Genomic DNA, 15964 nt, shown 5'->3' with positions numbered 1-15964 from the left:
GTGTACAATGGCCGGCACCTTAAAAAAAGCACAGAAACAAAATGAGTTATTAGACCTTGCAGAAACATGTTGATTGATGATGAATGAACTAGAATTTTAGAAGAATGGCGAAGGCATAATGGAAATAAAGAAGAAAATGTGTAACTATGATATTGTTTAAAATAGACACTGCAACAAAGATGATCTTACATCAGTTTGGATGATAAGGGCATCAAACGGCTCCTTGAAGTGTTGCCATTAGAACCTGCAGGATGTTTGAAGCAGTCACACTGCAGTCTGTCCTGTAGAGAACATCTTTTAAATCATCATTTCTTGGGTTTTGTTTGAAGAACTCCATGATGTTTTTGTCGTGCTCTCCAAGAAAAGCCTCGATCTTTCGGACAATTGGAACATCAGTGAGCAGTTCAGAATGAGTGCACATGCTCCTCGGGAAAAACAAATATGGCCATTGCTGCTTCACTTCCTCTCAAGGTGGCGCTGGATTAGCAATAATGTACTCTACCATACGGCTTTGTTTTCTTGTTGCATCTTTTCTTAGTGCATTTTTACCCCATCATATCTTCTAGACTTCTGTTATTGTTATTATATATTTACTTTATTGTTATCATGTGGAAATTATTTTGGAAAAAAGACAACATGACTACTATGTGAAACCTTAAGTACCTTTATGTTTCCATGCATCCAGAAGTTTCTGCACTGAATGGGCTTTATGAACTCTTCTGTGTCTTGCTCTCTCACATACTGCAGGTCATCCTCTGTCTCTACTCCTTGCTGTATCAGCATGTGTATATATATATATGATAGAATCAGAGTCATATATTGTTATAGGTTTTACATGAAATATGGTAGAAAATATGAACCCTCACTCATGAGTATGGGCAGAGTCTGGCTGGAACAATCAAACCCTTTTCCTCATAACGTCCTCGATGGACCAGACTGAGCTGCGCTAAAACCAAAACATCTTGGAAAATGTAAATGCAACGAAAGACATTTTGAGAAATGTCATTCTAAACAACTGCTGTGACAGGCTGTACAAGGAAGAGGCAGATACCTGACAGACATATTGCATGTAGCGAGCAAAAAAGCTATAACAAGAAAATGGTGAAAAGCTGATCCTCAAGGGGAAAGGCAATGGTTCGGCAGATTTATCATTTACATGAGACATGATGCTGAACAAGACTTCAGCGGTTAGAATTTGAAATAACTGTTAGAATGAATGTTTATGTCATAGGAGGCCATGACAGCTCTCTGTTCAGTGCTAAGTTTCATCTGTACTCATGTTATCTGTCTTTGTGTGTGTGTGTGTGTGTGTGTGTGTGTGTGTGTGTTGAGCTCAGCTGTGAGATTGTCAGAGGGATTATGGGAGTTATAGTTCAGTGAGACACAGAGGGTGAACGACAGGTGAGACTTGTTAATGAGGGCTTAATGCTAAACACACACACACACACACACACACGCACACACATAGAGACAGACACTGGTGTTGTCCAGCTGGTGACAGAGCCTGCTGCAGATGGGAGTGTGTGTGTGTGTGTGTGTGTGTGTGTGTGTATAATTGGCCTGCTGGCTGCTTGGTAATTGTGTCCAACAGTAGAAGTGGTTGTGGTTTTCTCGCTGAACTCAGCTCAGACAGTGTGTGTGTGTGTGTGTGTTAAACCCTGTGACTGTGATATTGATTCAGCTCTGTGGTCACTTGTAACACATCAACACACCCATGGTCAAACATGTGGGAGTATATCAGTACAACACTGGATTTGGTGATATTGATAAATTGTATGTAATTTTATACTGCAATATCAATAATGATGATCTGTTACATTTCACTGTGTCTGGTAAATTAAGAACCTGCTAATTAAAAAGATAGATGTGTATATTGTGGTTGTTGTAGTGAATACTGTGACCCTGCTCATTGCCAACAGCGATCTTATACACGTACCTACAGGTATTGATGCACAGGTAAACCATAAAGAATACGTACAACAGCTGACAGATTTATAACTCCTCACAGTGTAAGGAACCATATCGCCTGTCCCCACTGGACTATTAACCTCGACACTCGGACACACTACTCACACACAGCTGACATGAAGCAGCTACTAGCGTTTCATATCTACTCATATGAACAGATTCACCGGCTGATTGAAGGGGTTTTTTGTGATGCATTTTCCATGATAGTGAAAGCAGAGATGTTTGTCTTATTCACAGTAGTTACCGCTTCAGACAAATGAATGTAGTCTATGTGAATGTGGGAAGTATTCACTCTCAAAGCACTAATGTCAAAATTAGTTTCCACTTAGGCTTTGAGAAAAAGTGACATCAATACATCACTTTAACCTGACTTCAGTCTGGATGAGAAAGAATTATCATTAAACGTATCATCATTAAATTGGGAATCCATGATTCCATGAAATAGATCATTTAAAACATGAAACATGAAATTGTGCAAGTGGATCTTCTGTCAGAAAAGATGCAAAGGCTCCAAGATAGCAAGATGGCAGCAGCACCAACCTTACCTGGCCCAGCGCCGGCCCTGTGTAGACAGGCTGCTTGTCTGATTGAAAGGAACAGGGACTTGAATTTTGACTTTTCTTATTTTTTTCTTTTTTTGTTGAAATTGATTATTTGACGAAACCAAGTCAGTACCGGTTAAATGACATCTTGCCGTCTAATAAAACTAGATTGAAAGTATTTAGATTATAAACATTATTCCGGTGGAATTGGTGAGAGTATGTTGAGGTGGGAGGTGCAGAATGTCATTCAAGTTTTTCATAGTTCTTCACATACATTTTATTGAACAGATGTATTAGTAGAGTGGGTTGTTCACTAAATTGTAAAGCACTTGAGATAAAGTGCTACATAAATGCAGCCTATTTCTGCCACCTAACTGCAGCCTGTTTACTCCTCTCCATAACTAATGTGAGTCAGTTTAGATCTTTTATAGAGGTGTTGGTTTTACGTTTTTATCAGGACGCCTCATTTAAAATATTAATACTATATAATAATACTATATGAATCATTGCTACACTACAGGACAGTGCACTGGTCCTGCTGCTTCCACAACACTTTTACAACAACTCACATGTCATGTTTTACCTGCATGACGCATGTTTTAGATAGATTAGATTGATGTCTGCAGTCGGGTCATTGTCCTGCATTCTTATCCGTGTAATGATGATGCATAGGGAAAATAAAGTGTGATGCCTGAGGTTTGAATCAGAATATCCTCAAGTGAAAATTGAGTCATTATAGTTTCAAATGTTTCTTTCATTGTTTCCTGCTCATTTAGATACTTCTTCTTTTTCCTCTCTTTCTCTGCCTACATTTATTCCTCCAGCTACTCTGACTATTTAAGCTTATCAAGCAGAAACTTTACTCCAAGAAATATTCCACTCTCTAATCTCATCTTACCAACTAACTAACTAACTAACTAACTAACTAACTAACTAACTAACATGCATTAGTTCCTGACATGCTGCTGATTTTCAGTCTCTGTGACGGATTGAGAGTTTTGGTATTTTTCCCTTTTTCTTTCTTCATGGTCTTTCTTCCTGTTTCCTCCTCTCAGTCAAGATGGTTTTCAGCTGGCAGGCAGAGTTTAAACACACACACACGAACACACACACACACATACACACACACACACACACACACACACACACTTTCTGGATGCTGCCCAGGGCCTTAATGCAGTCTTCTATTCAGACACTACCCATGGTGTCAGCCACTTTGAGTGTGTGTGTGTGTGTGTGTGTGTGTGTGTGTGTGTGTGTGTGCGTGTGTTCAGATGGTCTTGGCTGTTGTCCACCTCCCTGTCACTGAGTCTCATCTTATCAGATAAACTCCCAGATGGCTCTATACTCTCCCACCTCTCTGCCTCTGTTATAACAGTGAGGCTCAGAGTTTCTCAGCCTGCTGTGTTTACCTGTGTGGGGTCAGTGTTGAGACTAGCACAGTGTCTGCTATGGAGGTCTGCATGGGCCCAGTTGGGTCCTTGTAACTGAGATCTGACCCTGAACCTAAGTTGAACCAGGTCTGAGTTAGTTTGGCTCTGATTGGATCCTGTAGGGTCCTGCTGACCTGGGACCGCCACAGCTGCTAGTTAATAGATGGAGCACCATGCTGCCTGGCACAGGTCCTCTGAAGTTTGGGTCCAATCTTTTGGATTTTAAGAACCACAGTTCACTGGATTTAAGATCTTAAATGGTTTTGGTTTCACTAACTTTGTCTTCATTGTCTGCTTCTTAGTTTTTTGTAGTCATTTGGTGATGTGTCTGTGTTTGAGTCTCTCCTGTCAAAGCAAATACTGAAGGAGGGGGGTTGTGGGATTCTTTAGAGGTGCAACAAATGATTTTTTTCACTGTTGGTTTATCTGCTGATTTTTGTCTCAGCTATGTCCGTCACAAAGTGCCGTTATACATATCATGTTAAAAAAGTAATCAATTACAAAAAGTAAGAAAAACAACAGATCCACCTGCACTCTGACTCTGAGCCACAGAACCTCTTTAAAGTTCCAATCAGGACAAACATGGACTGAAACATTGTCGATCGATTGTTCAGTCTAAAACGTATTAGAAATACTGAAAATGCTCACATGTAGATTCTTTCTTCTTCTTTTTTCACTTTACTTTCATAGAACAATAAAAGAACAAACAAATCCTCAACTGTGAAAAGCTGCGAACAGAGAACGATCATTGTGCTTAGAAAATAACAGATGCTTAATCGATTAAAAGTTGTTTCTGCCAATTAAGTAATCAATGAATTTATTTCAGCATCAGTGCTTTCTAAGAATTCTTAGTGAAGGTGTGATTTTTGTCAGATTTACAAAGAATTAGTTGCCTGATGAAAAACAAAAGAAATGTCTTTAAGCATTCAGTCGACATTAGAGGAGAGGAGAGATGGAGGGAGAGCAGACAGAGAGTGATAGCATCAGACTGCAGGACGAGGACAAGGACATACTGATTAACTAACTGTGTGTGTGTGTGTGTGTGTGTGTGCCTATGTGTGTGTGTGTGTGTGTGTCTGTCTGTATGTGTGTGTATGTATGAGACCAGTGGGAGTGAGTACAGATAGAGCTGTCAAGATAGTGATTTACTGATGGGGGGGCGGTGGCTGCTGAAGGGGAATCAATAAGAAGGAAACCGTAAAGGACACGAAAGAGAGAGAAAGAAGAAATGAGAGGAAAGAAAGAAGGAGAGAAGGTTGGACAAAGCCAAACAAGGAAAGGAGGTAGGGAAATTAAGTTTTGGAAGGATTGTGAAACAAAAAGGGATGAAAGTAAATATAGAAGCAGAAATAAGGGAGGGCAGGAAGTTATTCACAGTTTATGAGCTCTTGTTCCAGATCTGCAGCTAATGACATGTATGTATATGTATGTATACCTCATCTACATGACTGTAGATATCAAAATTTGACTATAGGCTAACAAAAAAATTAAATAAAGGATTACACATTTTCCTAAAGAGTTAAATTCCTGGTAATGTGAGAAGAATTTCAAACAGCATTTAGACTTCATTTTATTTTTTTTCTCACTTTAATTGCTGTATTAATTTTTTATTAACATTCGTGCCTCATCATGTGAGTTTGTGAGTCTGTACCTGTGTTGGAGCTCTTTGGTCTGTGGAAGTGTTCATTAACTGAAATCTTGATTTTTCTCTAACCTGAACTAAAGTGCTTTTTTTTGCCTAAATATAACCAGAGAATGGAGTGAGGAAAAAAGCCTCTGGACTCAAAGTCCTGTGATCCTCTTACTCATCCCCCCCAATATTTCACCCTGCAACTCATTTGCGGTCAGTGTTTCCCACAGATCTGAAATATACTGGTGGTGACATAGTGACTTGGTGTGACCAGCAACAACATTTGCATTTATTTAATATTCCTCAGTGACAAACAGAGCACCTCATTTTTTTTTTAGTTTTTTTTAAAGAACAGCTCCAGTGCCTTGTGGTCATATGCCTCTGGTGTTGGTCCATTTATGGATATTCTCATACATGCAGTCAGGTGCTCTCTTTCAGTCAGTTTCTGTCAGGTCTGACCTGAGAAACAGATGATTGTTGGATGTTGTGTTTGAATTACATGAGCTGAACACACTCTGAGTTTCCAACACAGAATAGTCAAAGCTATTATCAAAGTCATAGAACAGTTAATAATAAGCCTAATAAGAATGGAGGTTGTGCAGTATCCACCATGTCCGTGTCTTCTAACGTAATACCATACATCTCCCTCTTTCTCTCTTTCTGTTTGTGTCTGTGTGTTAGCAAAATGAAGAGGCACAGGGGAGCGAGTAAAGAATAGTTCATCAATTGCAGATGGTGTCGTTCTGACGGATTGAAAAACAGACAAATAAAATGACAAAATCAGTTGACAGATATACATCAACGGCCGTTAGTATCGCTGGGCGGCCCGCCAGAGTAAAGTCTATGTGCGGGAAACCCTGGCGCTACAGACATGTAGGGCTTCATTCACTCAAACAAATATGGCCTTTGAACATAATCCAGGCAATAATTATGTATGTCACTCCACTGTAATTGGGATAACTATTCAGCAGTATATAAATGTAATTTATAGGATGCTTTGTCAAAAGAGAAAAAGATTTCTCAGGTCTGTAAAAGCTTGTTAACTTCACCAGCTACATTCCTGTTATAAACCACAGTAAATGAACTAGCTAGGCTCATCATGTTGGGAACAGTAGAAAAGCCACCCAGTGCTGATAAGAATTAACATCAAACTAACAACGATAATAATTCATCATAAGCAACAGCTACTTGTGGCTTCAGCTTGATTTTGAGGTAAATACTTAAGCTATAGTTTAAGCTATAAACATAACTGTTGGACAATATAGTATTGTTTCATTCTCCCTGAAAATAGAAATTCATGGATGTTCAAAAATATTATTTTTGATTTAGTTACTCCTTAAATATTTACTTTCCATTTGATTTCAAGTTTTTAAGTTTTCACCTTCTTCATTTATAGTTAGGTCACATTTCATCATTTCCTGTCACTAATTATAGGTAAAATAGGTAAAATAAAAGTTATGAATGACTTGTTTTAGTTCATAGGCACTTGTTGATTTCCAAATAAAACTTACACACAGTGTAATTGAAACAGATAAAATATGAAAATCCAAATGATATAAGAATTGAGAGAGTTTCAGGCAGCAGCCCTGTGCTCATCAGAACTGGTTCTTATTAAATGCTGGTTGTTTTATAATTTGACTAAGAAAAGAACCAAAGCTACTGTTTGCTGAAAGGAAGAAAAAAAAAACAGTCATCAGTGATAAATGAATGAAGTTTTGTTCTCTGGACAGGATTGAGTTCTCAGACCTGATGATGGCGTTTCCCTGCAGGAGAAACTGAATCAGTGAGGGTTTAAAAAGGAAGGTCAGTCAGTCTGTGCTGTGCTTTAACGCCGTCTTTGCACCGTATCGACGCGACTTCTGCTTGTTCTGAGTTTCCCGTCACACTTTCCAGGAAAGACACAGACGCTCAGCAGCGGCTTTGACTGAACAAACTCTCTCTGTGATCAGGTTGAAAGACTTTAACAGCGTTGACATCAAAGACAAGAGGAGACGCCACCACTCACCGCTGTCAGAGTCTTTCACAAGATTAAACAAAATATAAAAACATGAAAACAAAGAACAAAACAGGTTTATGAGGCTTTGATAATGAGGAAGAGTTATCCTGCAGAGTGAGACACCGCAGGTTGGAGGTTAAAGTCAGTTCTCTGCTGTGAAGACACATCTGACTAAATTAATGTCAATTATGAGTAAATACACCTCAACATGAATAAATAGATAAAAGCTTGAGAAAATAAACATGAATTCTTGTTCCTAATACAAACTGTACTGTTCCACATTATGAAATATAATTTCAACTGTGCCAGACAGACTGTGTAAGACTGCACAATTACATGAAGTAGCACAGGTTAAATTCAGTCAACATCAGAGAATTATGGGTATCTGCAATTAAAGGCACCACAGTGTGGAGTAAAGAACAGTTGTGGTTAAAGTTGGAGCTGACAAGGCTTTGCAGTGATCGTGTTATAAATGATGACTTTCATATTTGTAATCCGTTGTACAGTGAGTTGGGAAACAGGCGAATCATGAGGTCACCATTGTAACTTTAATTCATTCATTTAACACACTGATCCTACAGTATATCATGTGTGATTATACTGAACAGCATGTCCAGCCAGTGTGTTGTTTGTCATGTAAGCCAAGATGTGGTGTCTGCTGTAAAGTTAGTTGTAACAGCTAATTAAGAAATGGATGAAGCTCATTTTGCAGGGTAAACCTGGTCTCATGACATCAGCAGGACTCTGAATCACTGGCTATGGGCTGCCATTAAGCACCTAAACCACATACACACACAAACACACACACACAACAAGTTCCCCTCCGACACTATTTTACAGGAACACCGACACTGCGTCCTCAGCAGCTCAGCGCTGCCAAAAACAATTGTGATGGTCTCCCTATAGCAGAATGATATGACTCTGACACAGCACTATGGAGAGAGGTCTGGTTATTTAAGACCTATTTACCTCAACAGTGTAGGAGGAGGAAACGTCATGTATCTGTAAACATGCTTTTATTATTCAGCACCAGAGCATCACCTCCATTTGGTACAGACACATTACAGTCTGTATAAATAAATACAAACAAACAATAAATAGTATAAAGCAGAGGTATAAATGTAGAGTGAGTCCATGTACTTGGTTATATTGCACATAGGTGAATTGCACAGATAATATTGCACATGATCAGGGTATTATTGTGTGTACTTATTAACCTGATATTCAGCAGTTTAGTTCTCTCATGGCACTTGGAAAAAAAACTTGCCAGGAATCTGGAAGTGTGAGTTCTTAAGGACCTGTATCTCCTTCCAGAGGGCAGCAAGGTGAAGAGGTGGTGACCTGGGTGAGATGAGTCTCTGATGATGTATGTGGCCTGACGCAGACAGTGGGTTCTGTAAATGTCCTCTAGTGGTAACTGAGTTAGTTTTGTTTTTTTTACTGTGTTTATCAAGTGGTCAGAAGCTGTAAATTCATTGAATGACTGATTCAGGCATGAAACAATGAATTATCAGGAATCTTTCTGAAGCTGCAGGATCTCAGTGTCTTCCTGAGCAGTATTGGTCACAGTGACACAGGACAGCACCTGCGTACATACATAGAATACATGGAGTACAGTAGGTGGAGGACATTTGCATCACAGACTGCCAGTCTGTGTTGACCTTATCGGCACAGCTGGGGCTGACATCTGATTGGTTAATCCTGCTGATTCATTAGGATAGAAGGAATATTCTACTGTGTCACTGAGTCAGGAGTCAGAAGAAAGAATATATGTCTGCTGTCTGACAATCTACCATTACAGCCACTTTAACCTGCCAGGGGCCCTGGGGCAAATATTAGCTACTGGTGCGTATTCCTAAACAATTTTGCAATTAAAAAGATTGCTAACACAGAAAGAAAATGGGGCCTCTGTGGCCCCCGAGGGTCTTGGGCCCTGCAGCAGTTGCCCACTTAGCTCAGTTGTGTCATGGTTTGCTATGGCAGACACCTTTTGTTAGCTTTGTTTGGACTTTTCGCACTTCCTGTTTTATTTTGTAATTGGTTTCCTTGTGTGTCAGTGTTTTTGCTTCTTGTCTTGGTCCTGTGTCTGTGATTGTCTGCCCCGCCCTAATGTGTTTCACCTGTGTGCAATCACCCTTGCCTCCCTTGTCTATATAGTGTTTGTGCTTCGGTTTGTCTCTGTTGTCTCGCTGTCGATTTCTGGGTTTGTCCTCGTCGGTTCACGTGCCTGTTCATGTCTGATTGGTCGAAAAAGCTGTTCATGTGTTGTTGTCCCCAGTCCGTTCATGTTGCCTGTTCCTGTCTCCTGTTTTGAGTTCATGTGTTCACCTGTTTTTCCCCTGTGTTTCCCTGTGCTTCACCAGTGTTGTGTGTTTAATAAACCTTTCTGCACCGTCTCCAATGTGTTGGCTGCATTTGAGTCCAACCAAACCCCTCAAACCCCGTGACAAGTAGTGATGATTTTTGAGTTTTGTTTCTCTACCTCCAGGCTCACTGATGTATTAATTTAGTTTTGATTTATTGTGTGGTGTGCTGAACATGACACCACCTTTTCCCACTGGTCAATGTTGTGTTTTACTGAAGCTTCAGTGTTGTCACTCACTTGTATGTCTCTTCGGATAAAAGCAACGACCAAACGAGTGAATGCAAATGTAAATGTTAATTTCATCCCTTGTATGAACCACACCTGTGTTTGTTTTGCAGCTGTCAGTTTTTGAGATGTATAGTATTTGTATTAGTAGATCACTGTCTTACTGGTGACCTCATGTTTCTGTGCCTCCTCTTCTCTTCTCCTCCTACAGACTCAGACACCTCCTCATCCTCCTCCTCCTCCTCCTCCTCGTACAGTCTCGGAGGTTTCGTAGACTTCACCTTCTCCCAGGAGCCTCAGGACACGGTGACGGTGCGAGGGGGCGTGCTGCAGCTCGACTGCCAGGCGCAGTCTGACGCCGTGGCTGGACCTCTCACCATCACATGGCGTAAGGACGGCGTGCTCCTGAGCACCGTGGTGGACGAGCGGCGGCAGCAGCTGAGTAACGGCTCGCTGCTGGTGCAGAATGTGGTGCACTCGCGGCACCACCGGCCTGACGAGGGAGAATATCAGTGCCTCGCCACGCTGGACGGACTGGGGAGCATCGTGAGTCGAAGCGCCAAAGTGACGGTGGCTGGTAAGAGACTATGCTGTTCTATTCTATCCTATTCTGTTCACTTGTTAGTTGAATGTATTTACCTACTTCCACAAGAGACAATTGGAGTGAACCAGACTAATCCTTTCTTGTGTTTAACTTTGAGACTTCTTAGTTGTGACTTAACTCTCAGGTCTCAGGTTTGGCCCTTGACTGGAGATGTCAGTGACTGTGTCCCACAGAGCTCAGCTTTAGGTCCTCGTCTTTCTGGCCCTGTTCAAACCTGATATTGACATCTGCCTTTGCTGATCCGATCACCGGTGGTCATCTCTAAGTTCAGGTGTGAACGTACCCAAGACGGATTGTGGATGCATTTGAGATCCGATCACTCGGACCACATTCAGACATGGTCTGGACCACGTGTCCACATTCTTTTAGCAGTGTGAACACAAATGTGTCCTGGCCGCATTGAAGGACCAACTACTCCACTGATGTCCTCTGTCACAGTCTGATTAGTCCCAACGCAAAATATTTTACAAATGGATCAAACTTTGTTTCACTGGAAGACCTGTGCACAGTGCATTAATTCACTCAACCCCTCTAAGCCCCACTCGCTCTCTCTCTTTCTCACACACACACACACACACACACACACACACACACGAGCACCTGGACCTGACTGTCGATTGGCTAAAACAACGACACATACCTGTTTATTTGCATATAAGAAAGGAAGTGAGATCCGTTCACAAGTGGTCAATGACGCATGTGGAGACACATTTTAAAGCAGGTGTGAACTGAGGTACTTATAGCTGACCACTTGTTAATACCAGGTCTGAACCTCTGTGTGATTATAGTTTGCTTCCACTTGACTCTGAGATACAAAAGTGACATCAAAGAAATAAATCTCACAAGACAGGCAGGAGAGGAAATTCCTTCATTCAGATGAATGAACACCTTGACCTGTCTTTTACACACACACACACACACACACACACACACACACACACACACACACAAAAGACGGATTTAATATTGCTTCATTTTACGGTTCATATTTATTTATTTAGTGAGTGGAGTATGGCTGAAGATCAATACAGTTTATGAAAGACTGTAACAGAGGTTTAGGTGCTTCACCTTTATCAACACTGTACTGCACTGTAGTACAATATTCTGTGTGATGGCTCAGCACAGGTCTGAGGGGTTTCAAGTCTGTATGTAGTTTGACAGAAAAGAAGAAGTTGTATGGAACAAGGCTCGGGCGATATCCAAAAAATGTAATACAGTCCAGCCCAAATATCACTATATACGACATTATGATATTATGAAAAATGTTGCATATGGTGGGAAATAATCAAGGCCCAAGCCTATATTGGACAACAGAGAACTCTGGTCACTTGACAGATTACAAATGAAGTCAGTGCTTACATAATTTAACCCCCAGTCGTAAAGTCACCTATACACGGACATATTATCAATATTACTACTCTTTGTTTATTCATTTTTACCCATTTAGTTCAATCATCATGCATACACTTACATTTTTAATAACATTTCAGAGATTCTTCTTAAAATAAAAGTGCACCCAAACAGATTTCTTGTTGGATTATGGAAGAAAAATGTTCCTTTTTTTTTTTTTTTGAAGCAGCATGAACATAAACTGTTGAGCAGAAGTCAAACTGCTCAATCTTCAGTCTGAAATATCACTAACTGAAATAACATTGAAATAACTCTGAATGTCAAGCTGAAACTCTGTCATCAGCACTTCTCCGATATGTCCGATGATTCTTCTCCGATTTTTACTAAAGTGTAAGGAGTATGGTTCTGGGAAATCGTTCGCTCCTGTTGCTTCAACTCAAACTGATCCCCAGTGGTTCACAGAATATCCATCAGTCAGGTCATACATGTTATATTTGTTGTTTAGTTAATTTATTATTTTCCAAAAATATAATTTCAATTATTTTATATTTTCTCATATAAATTATGCAATTATGTAAGAAAGTTCTGGGTTCGAACCTGTCGGTCTGCTGGAGCCTTTCTGTGTGGAGTTTGCATTATACTCCCTGCGCGGGTTCTTTGCAGGTATCCGGCTTCCTCCCAGTCAAAATTAATTGGTGACTCTAAATTGCCTGTTGGTGTGAATGTGAGTGTGACGAATGTTTATTTGTCAGTCCTGTGATAGACTGGCAACCTATCCAGGGTAAACCCCACCTTGCCCAATAGGATTGGCTCCAGCCCCCCCAGCAGAAAATGATTATTATGCAGACACAGCTGCAGGATCAGGCTTTAGACATGAGGGGAGTCTCTTCTCCTCATATGGCAGATAGATTAAAATTGATAGCCTGAACAATATGCTGATCATTCCTGAAACTGATAATGTGGTTGTTAATAATACACACACACACACACACACACACACACACACACACACACACACACACACTCTGTATCACAGTGTGTATATCAGATGGTTGTCTCTTTAGCGCACTCAGCTCCTTGTGTTTGAGTGTTTTGGTCTCTGAAGTGACTCTCCATCCTCCCAGTCAATTATAGCGATTAAAGAGACAGGAGACCAGCAGCTGCAGCTCACAGGGGGGAGGAGAGAGAGAGAGAGAGAGAGAGAGAGAGAGAGAGACTCTGTGTGTGAGAGAGTCTGACAGAGAGACCTTTCTTTGATGTCTGTCTCTTATCACTCCCACCATATTCTAAATCTTTTCAACGCAGAACTGCAACAACTCCCCAGAACCTGCACCTTTAAACTGGGGCTGTAGCCAGGATCAGTATTAATACTGAGTTAAGACTGAGAGCAGAGGAGAGATTATCAGCAAACATGATGAGAGAAGTCTGACATGCAACAGAGAACTATGGGCTTGCAAGGGGCACGACTGTCACATCCAGAGACCAGGTCCACATCCAGAAACCAGGTCCACACCCAGAGACCAGGTTGACATCCAGAGACCAGGTTGACATCCAGAGACCAGGTTCAGATCCTGGTCTCAGTTCTGTCTGTGGTTTAAGTAGCAAAAGCACATTGGTTACAGTTAGTGAAATATGGTGAGTTTGGTTAAATGTTAATAAACATGTTGTGTCTGAAGTCATTTACGCCAGTGGTTCTCAAAGTGACCCCCAGGGGTCCTTGAGGGAGTTCCTGGGGGTCCCCAGCCAAAAGGGTATTATTTTCACTATAATTTCATCCACGAGTAACACAGTGGCAGAGTGTATGAATATTTTGGTCATGGGATTCAAACATTTTCTATAAAAAAACCCCTCTAAAAGCAAAAATCTAGGTAGGTAGGAAGTAGGTAGGTCATTTGTGTCAGTGTATGGCCCCTGATGTGAAAACGTTTGAGAAGCACTGTATTAAACCTGAGCAGGATCCTTCCCTGACTGTGTGAGAGTCTGAACAGAACCATAAAACACTGTAAGAATGCTGAATTCACTAGAAGTGAATATTCTGCTGCAAGATCGGAAAACAAACACGTTGTCTGTGAACGCTGTCCTGTTACATTCAGTATCAACACATGTGACTTACATTTCCTCATTATGTCATTAGAAAACATAATCTCTTCGTAATTATGCTTTGTACAAATCGGACATTTGCTTGTTGCAGTTTAGTTGTACAGAAAGATTATTTGTAGGAGTGGGTAACACCCATAAGACCAGATAATAGAGAAAAATAACTACTGTCTGTGTCTGTTGTAGTTATGCTTGTTGTGATGTAACGTTATTCTGCTTCACCAGTCGATAACTGGGCAGACAACCAATCAAATGACCTGGAACCTGCATTTTAGTGAATTCAGTGAATTTTGAACCCTAATCCAAACAACCTGAGCTGATATACACATGCACACACACACACACATGCACACACGCACGCACACACACGCACACACACACGCACACGCATACACATGCACGCACAATCAGAAACATTCCACTCAGTAAGACATTAAAACATGAATCAATTTTGCCTGCATCATGTAACACACACACACACACACACACACATTTACATAGGTGGCACACAACACATTACAAGGCAAAATGCTAATGAACATCAGAGGCTTGAAAATTCAATTAGCAGTCTGGCTCTGTGTGTGTGTGTGTGTCTGTGTGTGGAGATGGATTGTAAACTGGGAATTAATTAGAAAAACTGAACAGTGAGAGAGGGAGAGAGGGAGAGAAAAGGACTTAAAGGTTGAGGAGAGAAAAAAACAGAAAGAGAGACAGAAGGCAAGCGGAGTGAGAGAGTGATTATTATTATTGTCATTATTATTATGTTATGATATAGGTGGTTTCTGCCATTGTATTAGCAACATGTTTCCTTATCTGTCGAATAGCTAAAAAGAAGTCTTTTCAGCTGTAACATCACGTCTCTGCCAGCACCGTTAGCTAACATCTTAGTTCTTGGAAAGATTTATGGACTGAACTCATCTGTAATGTCACTGAGAGTGAGGCAGCAACACAGCTGGAACAAACCACAAACATCTGTAGAAAGCTAAGCTAACTTCAGTAATTAAAAGTAACATTACTGTCAGTCTGCATTCTTTGGTGTTTATAGGATGTTAATAAGAAAGAGGATTGGCTATTTCCATTGAAACGTTTCCCTAGATGTTCACTAATCACTGTCTTCATGTTAGCCAATGTTTTCGCTGCTCAGCTTGAGCTACGATGTCTCAGTCTCAGAGTGTTAGTATTTCCAGCCTCTCAAAAGACAAACTATCATCTTTTAAACTCCTCAGTTTGAGGTGACAGAGGGAGAGACCACATGGCCTTCAGTTCATCCATCCTCAATTAGTCGATGACTCACTGAGGATTTGGACAAATCCCAATTAATGGGGGTGAGGAGGAGCGAGGTTCAGCCCACAGAAGCAGATAATAATCGTTCCCAAGGTGAAGATTCAGAGCAGGAGCATCCCCAAATCCCTCCACTGTCCTCGCCTGTTTTCTGTGATTTGCATGTTATTATCTGTTAGAGTTATTTTGGTCCATTTGTCTAATGAGGGAGAAAACAGGAGGGAGACAACAGCCACCGCAACAGTGGATGACATGGTGATTGTTTGTTTGTTTTTAGTAGGATGTGAAGGTTTGACTCCTAAAACAGGAAGTTGAAGCTATGGCATGCTGAGTTCAGGGTCAAGGTTTCTTCTTCTTCTTCTTAGCTTCTTCTCATTCCTTAATGCTCATTTTCTCTCCTAATTCCTCCTCTCCTCTCCTCTCCTCTCCTCTCCTCTCCTCTCCTCTCTTCTCCTCTCCTCTCCTCTCCTCTC

The 15964-nt window shown here is 40.8% G+C and overlaps 1 protein-coding gene across 1 annotated transcript in view; it reads left to right on the top strand.

Annotated features, from left to right (window-relative positions):
* Positions 1-10333: 10333 nt before the first annotated feature.
* The window catches only part of dcc (DCC netrin 1 receptor), a 211243-nt gene continuing 205612 nt past the window's right edge, over positions 10334-15964 (top strand). Inside the window, exon 1 of the mRNA XM_087171665.1 lies at positions 10334-10736. Coding sequence (XP_087027791.1) covers positions 10334-10736 — 403 coding nt within the window. The remainder of the gene's footprint in view (positions 10737-15964) is intronic.

Source organism: Seriola lalandi, unplaced genomic scaffold (assembly GCF_002814215.2).
Source record: "Seriola lalandi dorsalis isolate HSWRI2012SDOR001 ecotype SW California unplaced genomic scaffold, Sedor1 jcf7180002054939, whole genome shotgun sequence".
Lineage (NCBI taxonomy): Eukaryota > Metazoa > Chordata > Actinopteri > Carangiformes > Carangidae > Seriola > Seriola lalandi.
This window is presented reverse-complemented; position numbering and strand designations above follow the sequence as displayed.